The 24,668-nt window shown below is 36.4% G+C and overlaps 1 protein-coding gene across 1 annotated transcript in view; it reads left to right on the top strand.

Moving 5' to 3' along the window:
* LOC129263584 (MAM and LDL-receptor class A domain-containing protein 2-like) overlaps positions 1-24,533 on the top strand; it is a 123,299-nt gene extending 98,766 nt beyond the window's left edge. The window contains exons 48-67 of the mRNA XM_064100617.1: positions 155-273; positions 1,844-1,987; positions 2,516-2,705; positions 4,383-4,532; positions 6,377-6,477; positions 8,170-8,334; positions 8,676-8,796; positions 9,094-9,210; positions 9,795-9,935; positions 11,056-11,318; positions 12,393-12,615; positions 13,202-13,351; positions 14,515-14,612; positions 15,380-15,544; positions 17,322-17,454; positions 18,329-18,454; positions 19,812-19,899; positions 21,596-21,671; positions 22,308-22,364; positions 22,881-24,533. Of these exons, the coding sequence (XP_063956687.1) occupies positions 155-273; positions 1,844-1,987; positions 2,516-2,705; positions 4,383-4,532; positions 6,377-6,477; positions 8,170-8,334; positions 8,676-8,796; positions 9,094-9,210; positions 9,795-9,935; positions 11,056-11,318; positions 12,393-12,615; positions 13,202-13,351; positions 14,515-14,612; positions 15,380-15,544; positions 17,322-17,454; positions 18,329-18,454; positions 19,812-19,899; positions 21,596-21,671; positions 22,308-22,364; positions 22,881-22,958 (2,705 nt within the window). The 3' untranslated portion in view covers positions 22,959-24,533. The remainder of the gene's footprint in view (positions 1-154; positions 274-1,843; positions 1,988-2,515; positions 2,706-4,382; positions 4,533-6,376; positions 6,478-8,169; positions 8,335-8,675; positions 8,797-9,093; positions 9,211-9,794; positions 9,936-11,055; positions 11,319-12,392; positions 12,616-13,201; positions 13,352-14,514; positions 14,613-15,379; positions 15,545-17,321; positions 17,455-18,328; positions 18,455-19,811; positions 19,900-21,595; positions 21,672-22,307; positions 22,365-22,880) is intronic.
* The last annotated feature ends 135 nt before the right edge of the window (positions 24,534-24,668 follow it).

Below are 24,668 nucleotides of genomic sequence, written 5' to 3'. Positions count from 1 at the left end.
GAAATACCATGTTTATTGTTTCTGTTTGGTGGTCTCTCTATTCTGGTTCCATTGTACTGTACCTACAGATGTTGAATTGATGTGTTTAATCATAGGGTATGAAGAAATTAACTATACCTACATGTAATATGTTGCATTGATATGTTTATAATAGGATACTATGTGAAGGTTGTTCCAGGCAATGGTCAATTCAGTGAGTTCTCAAGGCTGTACAGCCCTATGCTACCACACACTGCAGTTGAATGTATCCTAGACTTTTGGTTCTTCTATCAGGTAAGGAAACCTGCTTCATCTTAAAGTTTTAACCCTCAGAAGACCCCCCTCGACATTTCTCGCGATAAATGCGCCACGCAAAATTTGTTGGTAGGGTTGTTCACTGACTATTTACTTTCAAGTCTCGCGCAACTTTTGAGACCAAAATCGCAACCCCATGGGTACGTGGTTTAGAAATTAAGCAACATTTTGTAAGTGCATGCAGACCCAAAATTGCTCAAAAACGTGAATTCGTGTACAAATCCAATGAAAATAGTGTTTTTAGCCAAAATTCACAATTGTATCATTATTTTTCCTTCTACTGATAAAATTCAATTAATTTTATCGTGTTTATGGTCAAAATAAATTCCCTGACAATTTCCATTGAAAACACAAGTAAAAACAAAAAGTCGAAAAACAAAGAAATACATAATAAATTTAGAAAACAATAAAATCCATAAGAAAATAAATGTCATGTTGAAATTTTTTTAAAGAACATCAGATGATGATCAGATACCTATAAAGAGTCTGTGAACCCAAAATTTGCATTTGGGGGAATTATTTAGTTAAGTAGAGCAAAATTTTGATTTTATGCATAAATTAGCATTATCAATTAGCAATGAGATTTTTCGCAGAATTTGACCTTATAGTTTTGTAGATTATGCCATGGGAAATGCGCGTGCCAATTTTCGTTGCGATCGCACGATCAATGGCTGAGATCATAAGGGGGGCTGAATCAGCCCCCCCCCCCCTCTTTAGGCGTCAAAATAGCCCAGTCTGTTAGGGGTTATGAATCCTGCATCTTGATCCCGACTCACTTTACAAGTATATAGAATCCTGCTCTAAGAAAGCTTAACATATTATAATAGCAGCTTTCTCACAATCACCATTATACTTGTCTATGAGATAATGTGAGGATTGGAATGTTCATCAGTGCAGAGGATTATCCTTTGTTCTTTGGGGGACGTCTATTGTTGCGTCCCCACCAAACACAAAAGATCATCCTCTGCGCTGTTGCCCATGAGGATGGGTAATGAAAAGCTGCTTTTAAGATTCCAAAGAGAGAGGGGGGACTGTGGCTCTGGGTTTTCAACAAGGTGCCTGAAGTTATGCTTCCTGTGGTTCATTAATCTCTTGACTGCTGAATGCTGCAGTTCCCATTGGCTTTGTACAGAGATCACCTGGTTCCAGTAGACAATGTGTTAAAATGTTGACTACTGAATTCGGGGGTTCTCTTAAATGTAGGCGTTTTACAGGGCACATCCGGTTCCAGTGGGTGGAGCTTTACGGGCTTTGTGATATGGCGATAATATCAAAGTGTTGAGACAAAGAAACTTTATTGAATAAACAGTGTGGGATAATGTTATTACCTCTCACTATATTGTAACCAGTTACGTTGATGTAAATATTAAGCACATCTCTTTATGTTAACCCAAACCCCCCCCCCCCCCCCCTTCCCACAATATGAAACATTGAGAATACCAACAATGACAAAATGATGTGCATATATCAGATATATATCAAGCACTTGATACAATGCTTTTGAATGCTGCATGCTATGAACCATTTTATGTTTTGTTTTACTGTGTAGGAGTCTAGTAAAAACGTAGAGTTTAAGCTGGAAGTGAAGGTTGGTGATGACCCCAGTTTCACGATCTGGAGTCCTTTCTATACCTGGACGTCATCTTGGATGAAAGCTCATGTAGGGATAGGGAGACTGGAGTCATCCTATCAGGTATCATTTAATCATTACCTTTTTTTGGTGCACCCTGTAAATTTCAGTTATCAACCATTATATAGTCTGGGCAGTGTCTGTTAAGAATTGATCGCAAAACAGAGCTTGTACATGTATCTTGGTTTTTGTTGAATTCAAATTACTTCAAATTTAACAGAATATGGAGGAAGGATAAGGATTACTCTTAATGATAATAATAATTATAATAATGTGACTTATAAAGCGCCAAATCCACTCTGTAGAGTGCTCAAGGCGCATAAAGAGCTAAGAGTTAAAAAAAAAGTTTTTAGAAGATTTTTTAAGTCTCGACAGAGGTACATTTTTTTATGTCTTTGTGGAATAGCCTTTGGAATGGAATTTAAATGAATAAATGTTCTTTTTTTCAAACCATACTACAATTTTTGCTTACTGCAATAACATGTATTGACAAAATATTCTGTTGTTTTGAGCTAAGTGGTCACCTAGGAATTATTTTCTGCTTTCACTGTCTTTTATCCTCATAATTGTTTTGTGTGATTTACTTTGCAGCTCATCTTTGCTGCATCTGTGGAGTATGAGAATGATACCATAGCGATTGATGATATCACCTTCACTGACTGTAAGGCTGTATCCTATGTTCCATGTGAGATCCTGTGTGATAACAAGCTGTGTGTGCCTTACTCTGCTGAATGTGATTATTCTCAGGACTGTGGGGACGGCACTGATGAAAACACATGCAGTAAGTTGATTGGTTTATCACTTGGTCTGGAAGCAATTGGCCTACTTCTGGTATAGTCTAATTACACATGGGCTTAACCCATTTGGTCTGCAACTTTTGATCTATTTTTCAAATAATCTAGTTACACATGTGCTAAACCCATTTGGTCTACAAGCAGTTGGTGTACTTCTCAGATAGTCCAATTCCACATGGGCAGAAACAATTTGGTCTCCTTTCAATTTGGTCTTGTTTGCACCACTACTGGTCTAATTCTAAGTTTGTTGGCTAATCACTTAGTGTGCAAGCAGTAGGTCTACTTCTTGGATAGTCTAATTACACATGAGGCTAAACACATTTGGTCTACTTTCTACCTTTAATTTCATCTTGTTTACACTAATCTTGGTCTAATTCCAAGTTGCTTGGCTTGGTCTGCAAGCATTAGGTCTACTTCTGGGATAGTCTAATTACACGTGGGCTTAACCCATTTGGTCTACTTTCAATTTGGTCCTGTTTGCACTACTCTTGGTCTAATTCTAAGTTGGTTGGCCTTGCATCTTGGCCAGCAAGCAGTAGGTCTACTTCTTGGATAGTCTAATTGCACATGAGGCTAAATACATTTGGTCTACTTTCTACCGTTAATTTCATCTTGTTTACACTAATCCTGGTCTAATTTCCAAGTTGCTGGGCTTGTGGTCTGCAAGCATTAGGTCTACTTCTGGGATAGTCTAATTCCACATGGGCTAAACCCATTTGGTCTACTTTCAATTTGGTCCTGTTTGCACTACTCTTGGTCTAATTCTAAGTTAGTTGGCCTTACCTCTTGGTGTCCAAGCAGTAGGTCTGCTTCTGGGATAGTCTAATTCCACACGGGCTAATCCCATTTGGTCTACTTTCAAATTGGTCTTGTTTACACTACTCTCTGTCTAATACCCAATGGCATGTATTCTGAAGTCAGGTTTAACTTAGACCACAGTCTAACTCTTTGCTAAAATTATGGCGAGCCAAAATTTAAAAACTCTATTTATATTGCATATTTCTTATGTTTACTATTTTAATTCCTTTTGCATTCATAATGACGAAAAATACTTCAGTTATCATTCCCAGACTATTATGAACAATTTTGGTGTCATATGGTTTAATAAATGGAATGTGTACTGTTAGGGATTTGTGCCCTAATTGGCTCAACTTTAAACCAGGGTTTAATTTAAACCTGAGTTCAGAATACGGGCCAATTAGTCTATTATTTATCTAACCATATAGACTAAGTAGTGTTAGTCCAAGTGTACATTAGACATGTTGAAAAAGTGGTAGATGGGCTAAAATACAATCTGAATAGACAAATTAGGATTAGCCTATGTGGGATGAGATTAAACAGAAAGGTAACACTATAAGCATTGGAAATGGTGCAATGTATATTTGTTATACACGTATGCTTGTAATGGATATTCTTTGAGAGACATTTTATTTTGAATTACATTAAAGAAACAAGTAATAAGCAGTGTCAAATACATGGTATTGGAAATCATGCTTTTCAAGAACTCAGCTGCATTTATAAAAAAAGGTATACATGTAATTTTTTAGATCTATTGAATTTGCTACATACATGTATTTTATTGCTTATCAAGAGGAACAAACATTGTATATAAACTTTGGAAAGGGAAATAAATGATTAATGAACTAAAATTTATATTCTATTAGGTGCCTATTGGATGTGTGACTTTGAATCTGGTACGGTGTGTGACTGGACACAAAATTATGATGATGAATTAAACTGGTTCTGGCTCACTGGATACCAGGGATCTCTGGATGGGGCCCCCTATGAAGACCACACCCATGGTAGCCCAACAGGTAAGTGGTAGTACAATTTGCTGGATTCACAATACGTTGCGCCATCTATCGGTTGCAGCTCACAGGCCAAACTTTGCAATGCCTCATGGGAAGAAGTCGACATCTGTCGCATATGCTAGTACTAAAGTGTATGCATGCATAGGATTATTCAGTGCTGGCTGACGCGGCTCGACCGGATATGCTGTTAACTAGGGTCCAGGAGTTGGGAGAGAAATTTGCCTGCATACTTCTGTGCAAAATTTAGACCGATTTTGGTGAATTCCTACCATATGATTTTCCTTTTTGAAGCATCACAGTCACATTACAGTAAAATATCACTGTGCGCTGCCTACGCCTGCATGCGATGTTGACCGCGAAGTTAGAAATTTGGCCTGTTCGCTACAACCAATACATGGCGCACCATATTGTGAATCCAACAAATTGACCACACCCATTTTATTATGTACATTGTATGTTACAATGTTAGATTATAGAAGGTTTTAATGGATACCAAGGTTCTCTAGATGGAGCCCCCTAATGAGGACCATGCCCATGGTAGCCCAACGGGTAAGTGGTGTTTCAAGTGACCACACCCATTTTTATTCCGTATGCTACAGTGTTAGTTTGTGGAAGGTTTTATTGGGTACCAAGGTTCTCTAGATGGAGTTCCCTATGAGGATCACTCCCATTGTAGCCCAGTGGGTAAGTGGTAGTACAAGTGACTGCACCCATGTTATTATGTATGTTATATATTTATGGAAGGTGCTTTTGATACCAAGGTTCTCTAGACGTAACACCCTAATGAGGACCACGCCCATGGTAACCCAACAGCTAAGTGGTGTTACAAGTGGCCACACCCATTTTAATTTATGAGGTACATATGAAGCTAGTCAGCCTGTCTAGGTTTGTCTAAGGGAGTATATGAACCTGGTGGGTGTTTCATAAAGCTGTTCGTAAGATAAGAGCGACTTTAAGAACGACTGGTGATCATTTCTTTTGGTAAATGGTATGCACCATAGACGATGTTTTAGCGCGTAAGAAAGGATCACCAGTCGTTCTTAAAGTCGCTCTTACCTTACGAACAGCTTTATGAAACACCCACCAGAGCTTAAAATGTTGGCCACTTGAAGGTTTCATGATGGTGCTGTAATCAAGGACCCTTCTTATAAAGACTTAAAACTACATGTGAGCATTTCAATTACTGTAAATACATGTACCATGATTGGCTGCTTGGCCATATAACCATGGTAGTTGGTAGAATGGTAGAGTTACCGGACACATGAGCCCGTATTCTGAAGTCAGGTTTAACTTAGACCATGGTCTAACTCTGTGCTAAAATTATGGGAAGCCAAAAGTGTCAAAATTTTTATTAAGTTGTATGTTTTTTATGTTTACTGTGCGCCAGTATGAATTATTTGTATTTATAGTATCACGCCTCTTGGCGTTCCATACATGTTATATGTGTTGTTGTGCACTTACGATGCTTTGTATTTTATGTTGAAAGTTGACTCGGTCACGGTTAATTACACTCATCCCAACCTATACTTGGATCGTCTGACGTTTCACCTTTTATGTTCTTGCGGTGCTCTTTTCTGAGTCATCGATGGTGAATTCAATCATCTATTTATACTTCCTAGACAATTATGAATGATTTGAGAGCCAAATGAGCTGAAATATGATATCTCTATTGTCAGTGATTTATGTAACAATTGGCTATCCATACTTAAACCACAACTTTAAACCCGAGTTTAAGTTAAACCCGACTTCAGAATACGGGCCATGTGGTTTTTGTAATAAGAAATGCCCCCTTGGACTTTCTTTTTAACAACATTATATACACTCTTGATCATTTATACTTTCTCTAGGTCATTATTTCTATTTGGATTCTGGAGAAGATGATGTCAATAAGAAAGCCTTGCTGGATGGACTGGTATTCTCCAAACCTCAAAGTCCTGGTGATTGTCAGGTAATTTTTTATTAAACACATTTTGCTATGGAATATGTAGCTCCTTTAGGCTCTTTGCAAAGGCCTTATGGTTATGGCTGAGGAAATGGATTTAAACAAATTTGTTAGACGTACTGAATATGGCACATCTCATTTGAAATTAGTACTTCCTTCTGTATTATAACAATAATGCAAACATCAAATTAATTTTGCCCTTTGAATCTAAACCATACTAAATAAGGATTAAGGGACAGCACACAGATTTTTACACCTGGACAGGAAAATGTATCTTCTGTGCCTTTTTGTCACATGCAGGGTTCCTAGCCCATCAGGGAAATCAGGGAAAATTATTTTACTTTTTTTTTCAGGGAAAAATCAGGGAATTTTATTTTTAAAATACCTCAAATCAGGGGGAAATGCCTCAAATGAGGGAAATATCAGGGAATGTTGATCAGCCCAAAAGTCGAAAGCACGGTAGTCAGTCAGACTATGTTATATTTTGTTGCATCAAAGCAACATCCATTGAATGACTGTTTATGGTATTACTAATTAGTTCTACATTATTGTTTTTATACTGAAAATACATGTAATTCACTGCAACAACTTAGAAAACATGCGAAACTGGGTTTGGGTAAATGGGTTTAAATAATTATCAGGGAATTTTTTAACTTCATCAGGGAAAAAATCATGGAATTTAGTTTTCTTGAAAAGCTGAGAACCCTGACTTGTAATGGTAAAAAAAGAGGAGGCATACTGTAGCAGAGATGCCAACCGTTACGGATTTGCCGTATTTGTTCCGATTTTATTCCTCCAATTACGGTGTTACGGCAACAATAAAAAGGTTACGGAAAAAACAACTACAATACATGTGTATTGTGTATTGCTTTGCTGTGCATGTGTATATATGCGTGTATTGTGTATTGTGCATGTATATGCGTGTATTGTGTATACATGTATCGTGCATGCAGTGTGTGTGTGGCCAACGGTAAACCAACGGGAGTTTCTCTACAGAGATTTCTATTGCAAGCGCCTCCGCGCGCCGCTGCTGAATACACAGCGAAGTGCGGAGTGCAAGCCGCGGTTCATGCACGCACAATGTCAATGGCGATTGGGTGGTTGAGCGTATAAACGATGCTGCTTCGCGGGATGTTCCTGAGAAACTCCCATTTGTTCCTGACAAATATGGTAAATATTCCTGACAACCATCCCTTTAGGTTGGCATCTCTGCTGTAGCTTTTAATAGTCAGTAGAGCTCCTGGTTCAACTAGAATTGTATAATCTCAACATAAATTGTGTGGATTCGAGTCTCATGCTGAAACATGTCTAACAAAAAAATGATTCTAGCATTGTGTGTAAGCATGACTCTCGGCTGTATTCAATGCGGGGTGAATGCAGTAGGAAAACACTCTGTCCATCGGAAAGGACGCATATGTTGTTGTCAATGTGGATATGCCCATTATCATTTAAGGAATTGACCTTTATCCCTTGTGGATATGCCCATTATCGTATAAGGAATTGACCTTTATCCCTTTTGGATATGCCCATTATCGTATAAGGAATTGACCTTTATCCCTTGTGGATATGCCCATTAACCCCCGCAGAATCGCCCATTATCAATGTCGGGCTAACAATGACCATAAATTGTAGATAAATAAATAATGGAATCGCCGAGATTCCCATTATAACAATATAATGATTTGTCCTTTTCTGTAGATTCGTTTCTGGACATTCATGAACGGAGCCAATGTTAATCGTCTGAGTGTTCTGACCCAAGTATCAACCCATGATGACCCGGAGAGAGCTTGGACTCAGGATAAGTCTTTGGGAGATTTATGGAATAAGTTTTCAGTTCCTCTTGACATTGGATATAGATTCAAGGTAGAATATTGATTCATTAATGGTTTGAACCTGAAAGGCTGGAAACCTGGTCATGCCGTGAACTTGCAACTACCTCAATGGCTGAAATACCAGATTGAAGCAATGTAACTTGAAAATCATGTGTTCTTAATGTCGGGTGATCTTTTTAAAATGACGTCATCTTGAGGATATTCAGTCAATAATTTAGTTGAAAATTTTGTAAAACGCAAATAGCAATATCCCTATTCCATGGTGAATATAGCATCTTTCATCTCATGATAAAACTTTTATAAAAGAAAGCACTCATGCCTATTTACTAAAAGATGAAAGCATTTTCCTTCTTTCATTGTTTTTTAATGTAGGTTTACTTTGAAGGCATCGCTGGTGGTTTGGATGATAACATAGCTATTGATGACATCACAATGACTCCTGGTTGTATCAAAGATCCTGATCAAACCTTACCAGTCACCGTCACACCAACAGGTTAGTAGAGATGAGTAAAGACATTTATTTATTAATTTAAGATTTAAGTTTATTGAAAAATAAGAAACGGCTTGAAGCCAGAGGCGAATGTCTTTAACATTCTAAAATATCATGATAGAAACTTGCATCAATTAAATAGATAACTCAAAATGTGTCTGACTCTATTGCTCATTCAACATCAGTGTGGAGATTTTTTATCTAATGACATAGTAACAACAGTATCAAGACCTTAGTTATGCTGTGTTATAAATCCCTAGTAATTTTTTCTATTGAACCTTTGCCCTTTGCCTTTTACAGATAGCCCACACTGTAGTGTTGGTCAACGAGCTTGTAATGATGGTACATGTATCGATTCAGAAAAGTTCTGTAACTTTATCTATGACTGTGATGATGCATCAGATGAGATAGACTGCCGTAAGTAGAATTTCTATATTTTTCAAATCAATTTATTATAAAGGACAGTTGTAGACAGTTTGGCTAGTAGAGCAACAGAATTAGAATAGTTAACATGACAAACTACATGTACATTTAATGACATGTATGTGTATTCTATATCTTTAAAATAAACTTATTATACTATACTGGACAGTTTAGCTAGTACAACAACATAATTAGAATTGTTAACATGACAAACTACATTTAATAATGTGTATTCATACCCCCAGAGAAGCTAAATAAGTCCACCCACTACATGTACCTCTAACTAATCTGTGGAGTCCATTGTTGGGTAATCAAAGGAATTACTTCTATTAATCACCCTTTTTTGTTCCTACAGCCATTATCCCAAGTGGAATTGGAATACCCCTCTGTTGTGCCTTGGGTTTCCCATTATCGTATAAGGAATTGACCTTTATCCCTTGTGGATATGCCCATTATCGTATAAGGAATTGACCTTAATCCCTTGTGGATATGCCCATTATCCCCCGCAGAATCGTCCATTATCGCCCATTATCGTAAATGGAATTACCCTTTATCACCTATGCTTTTCTCCTATGCAGCATCTGCATGTGATTTTGATCTTGACATGTGTATGTGGAGACAAGGAGTGAATGATAACTTTGATTGGTCGAGATTCAACAACTCGGAGGCGGATAGTTATGCAGGTCCCATCTCAGACCATTCTACAGGAAGTCCAAGGGGTGAGTAGGGAGATATTTCATGTAACAAACTGTTATAAGCTACTGAAATCCTTGCATCTGATTGGCTGTGAGCAAACTAGTCTGTGAAAATCACTGTCAAGGTAGTTCATGAGTTTTGATCTTTTAACTCTGTTACTGAATCTACTATTGCCAATATGGTTTCATGTTTTGATGTAAATAAGTCTCCTGGGTTCCGTAACACAAAGGTTAGCGATTGATTGTAAGCTTGATTTTCATGATTGATTGTACATTGTAGTCAAAGGAATCAATTGTAGAAAAATGTTATACGATCATTGCTAAGCTCTGTGTTTCGGGCCTCTGGTTATGATAGATTAAGTGCTAATATTGTTAAATCTTCTATTCTTGCAATTGCAAATTCTCCTTTATGCAATTTATTACATTGTTGCTTTGAAGAGGGATTAATTCCTGATAAACATAGTAAAAATTAGTTGTATACCAATCTATAAGAACGGCAGTGAAAGTACACACTACAGCATAGACCAATGTCTCTTTAATCAGTATTTAGTAAGTTACAGTATTTGAACAAAATTGTATACAGTGTATGGGAAATTATTAACTTTCATTGATAAACATGATATGGGACCAGCCACCCTAAAACCAACAATGAGTCGCCAGGGACAGTTATCTGTAAATAACAAAAATAGCTATTTGGTCTTCAAAAGCAAAAATTTGAAATTAGCTCATGTGAAAGAATCATTCTCCTTCTTTACACTGTTAAAATTTCAAGTTTTGAAGTCAGATAGATAACAAGGTACATGAGTTTCTTTGACACAAATTTTTGCAGACTGCTTGGAAGTTTTATTGAGACTGCACATGGTGCCCATCTCACGCTTGAATGAATCTGAACTTTAAACACCGTTTTCTCCTTATTTCTTAAAGCTCTCGCTCAGTTTCATCTGCATTCAATCAAGTCCTCAAGTGGGTTATTGTTGATCAATTATGACAAGTCATGTATCATCTTAAAGTTTAGGTTTTGCTGTTTTTCAATCTCAATAAAAGTTAAAATTCATTTTGTGCAACTTATTGTTGGTTTTGGAGTGGCTCATCACATATATGAAGTATGCTCTTCTAATTAATTTTTGTTTGCGTTCTATTCTAGGTATCTACTACTACGTTGATGGTCTGACAAGCAGTAAGAACCATCATGCAACATTGATCAGTCCTACCTATGGTCAAGCAGGGACGGACTGCATAGCCTCTGTGTGGTACTACATCTATGGTTCATCATATGGTAACCTGGAGATAAAACGAAGAGTGGACGGTGAAGAGAGGACATTGATGGCTATCAACGAGGGCAATGTGGTCAGTGAGGAGTGGACACAGGCCAGAATCAGTCTTCCACCGTGTTTGTCAAACTTCAATGTAAGTCATAATAATAGTAATTGATAATAATGATAATAATTATAGCTATTCCAGTTCCGAAAACCATTCTCCCAGCATGTCCTGCTATTATTACCCCGGCTTTAGCTGGGCTGCCGAGTTGCTCAAGCTTTCAAGGAATTTCCTCCCACCAACTACCCATTCACTTCACCTCAATAAATATCTCAAATTTATATTGCGCGACTAATTGTTGGTTTTGAGGTGTCTGGTAGCCAATTTATTTTTATTGGTCAGGAGCCTTTTTCACAACAACTTACGATTATTGTAACTTTGCACTTACTGCAACTACCCTGAAAACCTTGATTGCGAACGGCTGCTGAGCCCTGTTACCATAGTCTTTATGAAATCTTTATGAAACAATCAATCGTATCTCTATGGAAATCCATCAGTGTCAATTTTTTCTACAGGAAATTTGCAAAATGTTCTTTTTAAACAAAGAAAAAACACCAAATTGCCAAGAAATCAATGAATTTATGAATATACATGTACATCATATCTAGAAAAAATTCTGAACAAACATGCATCAAATATGTTGACTTTGCTTGCCTTCCATAGTTGCAAATGATCGGATCAATCACAACTCTTTGTAAGACGGGCCCCAGGGTTTGATTTCACCTCGATGATTGCAGCATGAATCCTTGACTTAAATATAACCAAGTTAAATTCTCCTTTGAGTGGGTCTGACCCATATATAGAAGTGGGTGATTCATAAAGCTGTTTAGTAGTTAATCCTATTATAGACCAGGCTATTTTGCAGCCTAAGAAGACGGGGGCTGATTCAGCCCCCCCCCCCCCTTATGATCTTGGCTGTCGATCGCGCGATCGCGACAAAACGTGGCACCCGTGTTACCTTTGGCATAATCTACACAACTATAAGATCAAATTCTGCAAAAAATCTCTTTGTTAATTAATTATGCTTATTTATGAAGAAAAATCAAAATTTTGCTGTAAGGAATTTCTTTTTTAAACGCCCGTATTAAGCGCCCTATAAATGTTTTGTGTTATTATTATTAGGACCCCTGTAATGTCAATGTCTCTAATTCAATCTTAACACAGATACTGATAGAAGCAGGAAACAAACAGTCCATTACAGCCTCTGGAGGCTATGCCATTGATGATATCCGCTTTGACCATTGTGCCTTCGCTGAGTATGACCAATCTTGCCCTACAGACTTCTATCAATGCAGTGATCAACATTGCTATTATCAAGATCACAAGTGCGATCTCAATAAAGACTGTTGCACAGATACCGGCAAAGGCAACGATGAAAACAACTGCGGTAAATTGAATTTAGAAACTGTAAATTGAGTAACATAAGTGTATGAATAAAATAACTGCCAAAGTTCATGATAATTCACTTATGCAGCTTCATTTCTTTGGAACAATTTCCCCCTACAAATTTGCAATGCTAACTGTGTTAATACATTTAAAGTTATGCTTAAAACTCATCTTTTTAAATCATAAAAAGTTCATATCATATGTTTATTGGCCCATTTGATGGTATTTCTTTATTCATGATCTGGTGAGAAAAAGTTGTAAATGGTAGTATTAGTTTTGATACATTTTTTTGTGCAAAGTTTTTCTATTTCTATTTCCTTTATACTTCATATTTCCTTTCTCTTAACCGCTTAGAGGCAATTTGCGAATTTGCAGTATATAAAATTGTTATTATTATTATTAATAACACAAAAAGACTTTTATGTTCTATGATGATTATTGTCACTTTTTAATTCAATGGTCACTGTTGGTTAATCTAACCCATGACATCATGTTCATGAACCAGACACTCTACCACCGAGCCGTCATGCTTGTTAGTAATGATGAGTTCAATCCATCACCACTATTATTATTGATATTCCTTTCAGGATCATACAATCAATGTGATTTCGAGAGTGATTTATGTAGTTCGATCTGGAGCCATCTAGCAGCGCCTGAGGATGATTTCGATTGGACGAGAATACAAGCTCTGAAGATGAGTCAGATTGCCTTTGATCACACTAAAGATACAGGAAACGGTAAGCCATAAATCAGATACTTTGTTCCATTTTCTGACGTCGCGTTTAACTTAGACCATGTTCTAACTCTGTGCCAAAAATATGGAAAGACAAATATATGAAAATTGTCCTTGTATGTTTCTTATTTTTACTGTGCTCTCTCCCAACTCGTGAATGACAGAAAACGGCGCGCCATAAATTACATACTTTGGCCCATATTCTGAAGTCAAGTTGAACCTAGACCATGGTCTAACTCTGTGCAAAAAATATGGAAAGACAAATATATGAAAATTGTCCTTATGTTGTATGTTTCTTATGTTTACCATGCTCTTTCCTAACTCGTGAATGGTGAAGAAAGCTATCTTATTGAGAGAAAAGTGAGTCAATACATTGAAGTTCTACTGTTATAGATTTATGCTACTATTGGCTGTCCATAGTCAAACCACAACTTTAGACCTTAGTTTTCATGAGACCCGACTTCAGAATACGGGCCTTTATATTCATTTGGTCTACAAGCAATGATTGGCCCACTTTTCAATTTTGTAAATAAATATTCCTTCAATTTGATAATGAGCTTACTACTCAGAATGAAGTGCATTACAGAATATTATCCCTGTCATTGAATCCCAGCATGCCTGCACACTATGTATACACTTGCTCCACTCCTTGGGGAGCATTCCAACAAGAGTTCCAATACCCAATTGCTAGGCATTTAGAGCTTTTGCATCCTGTCTGGTACCCATTTTACATAAAGTAGACAGCACGGTTGTAGACCGATCAGCAATTTACTAAATTGGTTTACCCTTCAACAGTGCCAATGACACTTGAAAAATGGGGAATTTCATGAAATAGTCTTACTTTTTATCAGACCCCGTTTTCTTCTAGTCCTTCTTCACTCCACAGGCTGCTCAAGCTGTAATGGGTTTTAAAGCATAACAACTTTTAATATGAACTAGATGAAAATCATTTCAGGAAGGTTCCCCATATAAGGGGTCAGATAAACCTAGTATTGCTCAATTGTTTGAAAAATTCTTGATATTGCCTTTTATCCAGATATAAAACTGTTCGGACATAAACAGCTTTATCACATCAAAAGAGGGTCTTATTTTTAAACAAACAAATACAATAACTAGGAATGTCTAAACAAAAATCTAAGCCATGTCATTTCAATCTTCATTTGTTAGGATATTACATTTATATGGATCCACAAAACAGAGCGCAGAGTGGTGACAAGACACAACTTGGCAGCTATATTATTCAAGCAAGCAATACAAACTGCAAGGTAAGTCAGGTTGAGAAGTTGTACCAGTCTTTCTCGGTTATCTTCCTCCTTCACTGCTGATGTTTCATGCACGTCTTTCTGCTAAGGGTTAAAAGATTTCCAGAGTTTGCGTCCAGCCATCGCCCTAAACTACTTGTTAACCCTGAAGCTGATTAAATCTCCAGCTTGTGTTCAAATTTTAATTTTCTAGCATAGGTAATTCTGTTGCTGCAGTTTTAAAACAAGAATTACATGTTTTCCATAACAAAGGGGAATAATTCAGAGAGGTATATGTATATATGATATGAAACGGTAATTTGCAAAAGATAATCAGTCTTCACCTGCCCAACCACACTTTCCTCCACATTAACCTGCGTGAAAAATACTTCAGATTTAAAACAGGAATTGCATATTTTCCATAACAAAGGGGAATAATTCAGAGATGTATATGTATATATGATATGAAACGGTAATTTGCATGAGGAGCGTTTCATGAAAGGACTTGTCATGTGTTTAAGGTGACAAGTCTTTGTTTATTCTGACAGTTACCATAGTAACATAATTTCTCAAGCAATTACATTCAAGAAAAGTTGTCAGCTCTGACAACTTGTCGGACAACAGAATTTTAATGAAATGCTCCACTCATACATTTGCAACTTTCTCACAAATTAATTCTTTTTATTACTTTATCCAATGTTAGTGTATTAAGTGTACAAAGAATTTTGTATGCTTCTTCTTTGAGGAAGGAATGTTGGTATAAACAAATTTGTAATGTTTAATCTATGTAGATGAGGTTTTTCTATTACATGACTGGGATAAATGGAGGAACACTCAACGTCTACACCCGTACTATGGTAGGAGGCCCTCTATTGTTAAGATGGACCGATGCAGTTGATCGAGGCCTGATGTGGATGAAGGAGGTCATTACTCTAAACAGTGATGATATGTTTCAGGTAATAGAACCCTGTCCTGCCAAAGACTCATTCTTTGTACCAGACATGTATGTTTCATTCCAGCTGTAGATTCTAATGTAAGTTTGAAAAGCAAAATAACTTGCAATTGTCATACTTTTAACCCTAAGAAGACTGGATCAGCCCCCCCTCGACATTTTTTGCGATAAATCCGCCGTGCAGAATTTTTTGACCACGTCGCTCACTGACTTTTTACTTTCAAGTCTCGCGCAACTTTTGAGACCAAAATTGTGACCTGGTTCCGAAATTACACAACATTTCGTAAGTTGCATGTAGACCCAAAATTGCTCAAAAGTTTGTGAACAAATCCAATGCAAATAGTGTTTTTAGCCAAATTCATAAAATGTATTAATTTTATCTTGTTTATGGTCAAAATAAAGTCCCCAACGATTTCCATTGAAAAAACAATGAAAAACAAAAAGTTTAAAAATAAAGAAATACATAAGAAATTTAGAAAACAATAAAATACATAAGAAAATAAATGTGATGTTGACATTTTTTAATAATAAATTTGATCAGATGCCTATAAAGAGTCTGTGAAACAAAAATTAGCATTTTAGGGGCATTATTTAGTTAATTACATGTAGATCAAACTTATGATTTTACGCATAAATTAGCATAATCAATGAGCAATGAGATTTTTTGCAGAATTTGATATTATAGTTTTGTAGATAATGCCATGGGTAACGCGCGTGCCAATTTTCGTTGCGATCGCGCGATCGACGGCCGAGATCATAAGGGGGGGCTGAATCAGCCCCCCCTCCCAGTCTTCTTAGGCGTCGAAATAGCCCAGTCTATTTAGGGTTAAAGATATACTAACAGTGTTTTATGCCTCGAGGCCAGAAATTGCGTCGTCGGCTTCAAAGCCTAATGTCTTGGCCTCGTTCTTGGAGCCTAATGTCTCAGTGTCTTGGCTCGAGGACTGAGCACGGCAGCGACAAATGTGGTCATTTTCAGCCCGTGCTTCATCATCTTTTCTGTTCCTGAAATACATGGTTCAGATACTGTGAACAATTCAACAGGTGAAAAAAAATTTACATTTTTTCAGTGATCTCGATCTCGGAATGCCCATGTCTCGGTCTCGACTGAGCCGGCCTCAAATGCAACAGTCATTAGCTGATGATCCCAAATTCATCTAACATTGCATTAAAATATTGCACATAACAAGGTGGCACTTAAACTCAAGCTGTGTGTAACATATTGGGATTTATCTGGTTCAAGCAATGGAATCAACAATATTACATGTATATCAAATTGACTCAATTCTTCTGTGGGTCATGACCCACAGAAGAATTGAGTCAATTTGATATACATGTAATATTGTTGATTCCATTGCTTGAACCAACACATAGAAAAGAATGTATGGGACTACACCAAAATCTTCATCTTAATATTTCAAGCTCGTGTTTGTTATATTTTAAATGTTAGGGTATTTGAAGTCCGATCCTTTGCAGTGGATATTTTTTAAATGATATTCTTATTGAATATCATGCAAAGAATTTAATAGCTCTTAATGATTATTAACTTCTTTGCGAAAACTTATGTTTACATGTAATAATTATTAATTTTCATATTTTACCCTTGGTAGCCACTTCAGTTCCGAACACTGTTCAACCAGCGGACCCTGCTTGACATGATAGTGTTATTATTATTATTATTAGAAAACTGTTCTACCAGCGGACCCTGCTTAACATAATTATGTTATTGTTATTATTATTATTATTATGTATCTTTGATAAATAATTGCATCTTGATGTAGGTCATCATAGAAGGTGTCAAAGGTCAAGGGTCAACTGGCATCCTGGCAATTGATGATACAACCTTTACTCCTGAATGTCGTGTCTCTGGATCTAGTCTCCCTGTTCTTACTACAGGGGTACCTACTACCACTGGTAAGAATCATCTTAATGGTTACTGAAGCTATAATGTCACAAAAACAGTTTTGGGGTACAACTGTGCAATTCCATAGTTTAATGACATTAATAGTAACAGATATGATTTATAATATTCCTAATCATTCTTGTAGAGTGCTCAGTACACAAAGAAATAGGAGAGAGAGAGAGAAAAATAAAGAAGGAATCATGACATTTAAAAAACAAGGAACCCTTAAATAGGGATGTCTTCAGGTAACACATGTGTAAGCAGAAGTGCATTCTTGGAACCAGAAGGAAGAAACAGAGATCTTTCCAGAAAGTCAGCTACTCTGAAGATTTGAGAATCCCCATAGCAATTATTGCAACACTTTTCAAACTTCTATAATGCTCTTCTTTAAGAACCAATTTTGATGTAATTTGTTTTAATTTCCTCCCTGTATTTAAAGCCTGTCTCACACTATGCGACTAATTTTTCATTGTTTTATGGATGAACTTTCTCATGGCTCTTTTTAAGATCATAAACAGCATAACATAAATCAATTTAGACCAGCAAAACTAAACGTAATCATACATTTATGATTTTTGGTTGAAAACACAATTTGCATTGACTGTGTACACAAAATCACGTTTTTGAGCAATTTTTGGTCTTTGATGCACTTACAAAATGTTGCGTGATTTTGGAACCGCATACCTGGGCGTCGCAAATTGGGTCTCAAAAGATACGCAAGACTTGAAAGTAAAAACTCAGCGTGCGGCGTGGTAAAAAATTCACGCAGCAAAAATATTGTGCGATAGGGTTAAATATGCACCTGCAAATATAATGCCTTGTGTCACTTATTGTGTAAGAATCATCCTCCACATTATTTATTTTTCTTTTTTTTATTTGCCTCAGTGCCCACTACATCTACCAAGCCTAGCAGTAAGCCATCGTCACCATCCCAAACTGATGTTATAACTACAACTGTGCAACCTACAAAGCAGCAAGGCACTCACAGCCCACTCAAAGGTGGTATAAACAGTATGTATCCATAGTCTAGTATGAGTGCCTCTTATCACAGTGCTCTGTGATTGATCATACATGTAGGGTTGAAGTTTGAAACTGATTGCATTGTCATTATGTCCAATCAATTGTAATAAAATACACTTTTTGACAATTGCATCATGTGCCTCCAACAATAAGCATATCTATTGATTGTATGATTTACTTTTGAAATGGACTGCATTGCTCATCATGTGTAATCAGTCATAACATTGCACTTTGTAATCAATTATTACATGTAGGTTTTGTCTTTCAGTGTAAATTATTATTACAATTACAAGTTATATTGTTGTTCATATTGAACATTTAAGTACTACTAGCACTAAAATACCAGGATGTCACAAGACCTACCACCCTTTCGCACGGTAAAAAATTGTAAGGCTAAATGCACATTCTTAGCACGACGTGTGAAACTAAACTAGAATCACATCCAGCTCTGTGAAAATGGATGGATCCTCTAAAAAAAGCAAATGCTTTTTGAACCCCTGTAAATTGTAGAATTGACTACAAAGACGGAACAAGATGTAACAGAAGAGAACATAGAACGTAGAATCCACTATGTTAACATGTTCATTGGATTACATCCTTTGCACTCCCTCCTGGATCCACCCCTAGGACCTGTTTCTTAAAACTTGCTATTATAACAATTTTGCAATAACAATTGAAAACTACAGAAACCCTTCAATCTGATTGGCTGATAGTAAACTTGTAATAAAAAATGGTTACTTGTCTTTATGAAACGGGGCCCTGATATTGTTTGTGCAATATGGTTTGGTTTTATTCATGATAAAATACGGAACATATAAACAAAAGATATATATTGCATGATCAAATGGTAATACCTAAATACCTAAAAATTATATTGAATGTAATATTAAAAAATATGGAAATCTTATTGGGGGATGACCTGTTTCAGATTGGCTATTAGCTAATCTGAAGAGCTGAAGAAGCGTCCCGGATCGGACCTGAAACTGTCCTCTGTTTCAATCAAATTAAGTCCAGGGGCCCGTAAGACAAAGCTTAGCAATGATCGTAGAACATTTTCTATGATTGATTCCATTGACTACAATGTACAATCAATCATGAAAATCAAGCGTACGATCAATCGCTAACCTTTGTCTTACGGGCCCCAGATGAATAGATTTATTTTTTTCATCGTAATTTGACTTTTCCAGGATGAATCAAACCATACATCAGTTTATTAGCCAATCTGATCTTTCACGGGGTCTCTAAAGATATATAAATTAGATTAATTACAATTTTTATGACAATTACAATTTAATATGTTCTGTTATTTTGTAATTGTGCCACTTTTCTCTGAATCCATGTACTATAGCTGGTCTAGTGGCTGGACTCTCTGCTACGGCTGTCATCATCATTCTCATCATCCTTGTGTCTGGATTATTCTGGCGAAGAGGAAGAAGGTAGGAATTTTAATATCAAATCCTTATCAATAGAAGAATTATAATATTCCAATTACGGTCTTAATTCTTGCCATTGTTATATCTAAATTACATGTAGTATGGAATATGTTAGTCATTGTGGTAGTAGAAATAGCTGAAATGTTCATCTGTTGTCACACGATGGAGCAAAAGTGGTATTGCAATGTTCGAAGAAATCAGCTCCAGTCTATCTTCAAGTTTTGATATCAGAATATTCACCCTCCCGCAACTTGCGCTCAAGAAACAAATCACTCTTAGTAGTTCCTCCCACCAATACCCAGTCTTATGGATCTGATCTTTTCATTCCGCATCCCCTCAACTCTGGAACAATCTACCACATACATGTAGTACAAAACAAGCAGATTCAACAGAAAAATTCAAATCCATATTAAAAACCTACTTTTTTTTAAATAGCCTCTCCCTTCGCATGTAAAACCCCTCAACTGTTTGCAGTCTACTGTGAACTATACAATTACTTTAGTTTTTCGCTGAAATTCCTTCTCTCTTTCTATTTTTTCCTAAGCGTTTAGAGACATGTTTTTGTGATAAGCACTATACAAATGATGTTAATTATTATTATTTTGCAAACTGGTCCACATTGTCTGAGGAACACTAGCCTAGCAGGTAGCAGTCGAAATGTCGCGATACCAGTTCAATCCATCGTGTGACAACTTTTCAGCTATGTTGTTCTGGTTGATGTGCTTAGGAGGGATAGTGATTATGTTCCGGGGAGGGGGCCACTTCCATAGACGAGTGAATACCATGCGTGACCCCCAAAACGTGTAAAAAGGATAGGGCACGTTACGTGATAAGGGTTTCAAAAACACTAAAAACACTAGGAAAACTATGTGTTTACTGTCCAATTTGCGAGGGCATAAAAATGATATAATAAAGGATGTACTATTTGCCCCAACACTGCGCATTTATGGTTCGATTTGAGCGAGGTGTGTGGGGTGGTTTAAACCCAATGAAAGTAAAGGTAAAGCTGAAGTCCGTGACATTACAAGGGAATACTTGTCAAGGGTACAGTTTTGTTTCCAATACTTGTTAAAGGTAGGGTTTCATACGCCAATACTTGTTAAGGGGTGCACTTTCAGAAAATGGATAATACTTGTTTAGGGTGCTTTTTGAGACCCCATGGTCACGCATGGTATCCACTCAGCAATGGAAATGCCCACCCCGCCCCCGGGAATTGTGTTTTAGGTAGGGTGCTTGAGCTTGAAGCGGCAGATCAGAGGGGAAGGGGGGGGGCCAAAGAAGGAGAGTAAGAGGGTTGGGTTGAGGGAGGGGGATGCACTGAAGAGAGTAAAGTGGAGGGAGGGGGTGTGCATGATCTTTGTGAATGTGCAAGGTGATGCCGGCCACCCCTGTAGTCAGGTACTAAACCTGATTTAAAACATGGATGACTGACAGACTGGAGGGGGAGGAGGTTTGAATTGTTATTAAAACAAATCTTGATCATTGAGGAAAATAATGTTGGTAATTATGTAGATTAAGTCGTCACAAGACATTACGTGTACGACTATTCTTGTTACATGCATATCTATATCATTTTGGCTGAGGGGAATAATGCATTCATTTTCTCTTTCTCGATTCCCTTCTAAATTGTTTTTTGTTGAAATACTGAGTAAAATAATGATAAAATCTTTGCCATATTTTTTTTTCTCCAATGTTACAGGGGAAAAGGAGAATTAGGAGCTCTAAGGAGTGGCCTGGATACACCGGGATTCGATAAAGACTTTGGTAATGTTGATGTAAGTATTTGAACCGGGTCTTACTTTCCATTTGGTCTCTTCCCACTTTGACAGATTCAAATCTGTGATAAAACTTAAGTACCTTTTTAAGAAGCAAGTATCAATAGTCCTATACCAATTAAAACATCTTCCATATACATCGAAACTATGTACATGTATAGCGTGAAAGGCATCTCTAAGTACCTATTATACAACACATACAGATCCCTGACAGCTGATTGGATAAATGCGCGTCACATGACATTCAGAGGAATCATCTATAGCATGCTTCGATATGAAATCCGTGCTATCCTCGTTACAAGTTGAAAGAGTCTATTCAACTCCGCTTGGCATCGTTGAATAGACTCTTTCAACTTGCACACTCATGTAATATTCGGAACGATCGCACTCATCAACATTTAATATTTGTATACTATCATTATTGTTGTGTATTATATTCCACATACTAAGAATTTCGCTATGAAAGGGTACATGTAGTTTCCCCATCAATCATCACTCACAATGATGGTCCTTTTGTCCATAATAATTTTCATGACATGTATGTAGACTTAGAATGTGTTTTGTATGCATGGATCTGAGGATGGGATATATCTTTTTCTCATTTTTATTGTTATTTTTATTTTTATCTTTCCATAGTTTGCTCTACAGGAGGTGGATACCAGTATGTTTGGACAATATGAAGCTGGGCCAACGGTAAGCATTATTAACATTTCATTTTGATTGTTTCATATCATTATAGTTATTGTTATTCATTAATGTGCACCCAGCTTGTTGTATGCAAGCTCAAGTGTGCTCCATTTGTACCATCGCACACATGCATTAAGGGTTGTGCATACGAAAAGTTGAATATTTTAAGATATAATATTACTAATAGTAGTAATAATAATAATAATAACTCTTATTAACCCAGGGTAGTCTCTCTCAGCTGTAAGCTGATCTTCCAGCGGGTACATAACATTACCCTCCTCCATTCTCGTACATGTACGTCGAGCGTCTGATAAAAAGACAAAAAGGTCCCATTTTTAAAGCCTCTTTGGTATGACTCAGTCAAGGGATTGAACCTACGACCTACCATTCATGAAGCGGGCGCTCTACCACTGAGCCATCGTGCCCGGTATATCATCCATTTATATTAAGATTTTTCTCCTGGAAATTTTGAAATGAAAACCATTACTTGTTCTGTTTATTTTTGTTTTTCTTTCTTTACAGTCAACAACAAGAGGCATTGATAATCCTGTATATTCAGCTCCAGCGCAGTTACCCATTGACGGACATACAGAAGCTTGATTGTAAAGGGCGCCACCAATGGTAGAATGTAACTAGTCTCAGTTATTGTCAATAATGATAAAAATGAAAATGATTATGATGGTAGTAATCAATTTTTATAAAGCACAAAGTACATGTATATAGTGCTCTGAAAGAGAACATAACTGGTAGAATAAATAATAATGATAATAATAATTATGATATGAAAGACAACATAGTCTCTTAGCATGTTGACAGAGAAATTTAGAGGGTAGAATGAGAAAAAATGAAATAAATATACTATTGGAATGTATTAATATATTGATTAGATATTCAAGGAAGAGAACTACCTACATGTACACTGTACAATGCATCATGAAGGAAGTAAATTATGTATAGTATGTGTAGAAATAAATCAGTTTACTAAACCAGACTTCATGACCATTCTATATTTTGATTAAGGAATTTCCTGTTCAGACTTTGAATTAATGTCGCAACTCAAATCATGTTAAAGGCAAACATTGTTCTCATATGAATGAACCTGCCTTATTTAAATCTATTGGACCGAATGCATCTGATTGATAGTAAGCAAAAATAGACATGCTTTGCATGTTATTATCTGAAAATTGAACCAAGGCTAATATTTCACTCATGAGAAATTGATTGTGTGGAGACTGACTGTATTTTCTGTTTACTTCATTGGTTGCCATATGACATTTCACAAAATATATTTTACTTTCAAATTTCATGTAATTCAGTTCTTTGCTTATTTACAGTGGTACATTCCCTCAATACATAGCTAGCTTTCAGAATAGGAAAATTATAAAACTAGTTGCAAGCAAATTAAAGCTGTGGACATTATAGGTGATTTTGTATGTGCCATGATGCTATATTTGTCTAGATCTACAAACTTTGTTGTTCTTTTATGTGTAATCATATAAATTTATCTCAGACATTTTCTGTTTACAGAAGACAGAATTTTGTCCCTGACTACATATTTCTGTGAATTCTGTTAAGATAAATCTCTGTGCATATTTTCATTATTTGCACTATTGTGGGTTTATTAAATCCTCTTTTTCAAAAGATTCTTTTTTATTTTGTAGCAAAATGATGTCTCCTCAGTAAATGAATTCTAGAGGTGGACAGTGTCATTGTGTGATACTAGATATTGATTCATTGTAATCAATTCTATAAGGATTTTTTAATAAAGGAAAATTAGTCTAATCCAGAGATGCCCGTTTTCAGGCTAAGTTGTATAGGGGCTTTAATATGTTCTGGATTCAAGCATGCCAGTTGACTTGTATATTGCTGTAAATCATCTTGTTTATGTTGCAATTTTAATGAATTATGTATTCTTGTTGGTTGATATGTGAGCTGGATTGCTATACCTTTACTAGATAATATTCATGTCATAACGTCACAACTGTGTTGATGTTGAAATGAATTGCTGCTATGTCAGGCTTGCTTATTGATGTCTTTAAAGATACAAAGCATTTTGCAATGTAAGTTACATGTATGTATACATTTGATGTTTTCATTTAATCTGGCATTTAGTTGATATCCAATATGTAAAAAAAAATGATCAAAATAAATAATTAGTTGATAATAATACATTGTCATTCATGTTTACTTTCCTGATTCCTTTTTACATGTATATTAATGGTAAAGTCAGATTTTTGCTGATTTATTGTCTCCTTTTTGGTTTCTGTAGATAACAATTTTTCTCTCCTTCTCTCCTCTCCCTCTCTTTCC

This window comes from Lytechinus pictus, chromosome 6, assembly GCF_037042905.1.
Source record: "Lytechinus pictus isolate F3 Inbred chromosome 6, Lp3.0, whole genome shotgun sequence".
NCBI classification, from domain to species: domain Eukaryota; kingdom Metazoa; phylum Echinodermata; class Echinoidea; order Temnopleuroida; family Toxopneustidae; genus Lytechinus; species Lytechinus pictus.
Note: the sequence above shows the minus strand (reverse complement) of the source record. Positions and strands in the feature narration are given on the sequence as shown.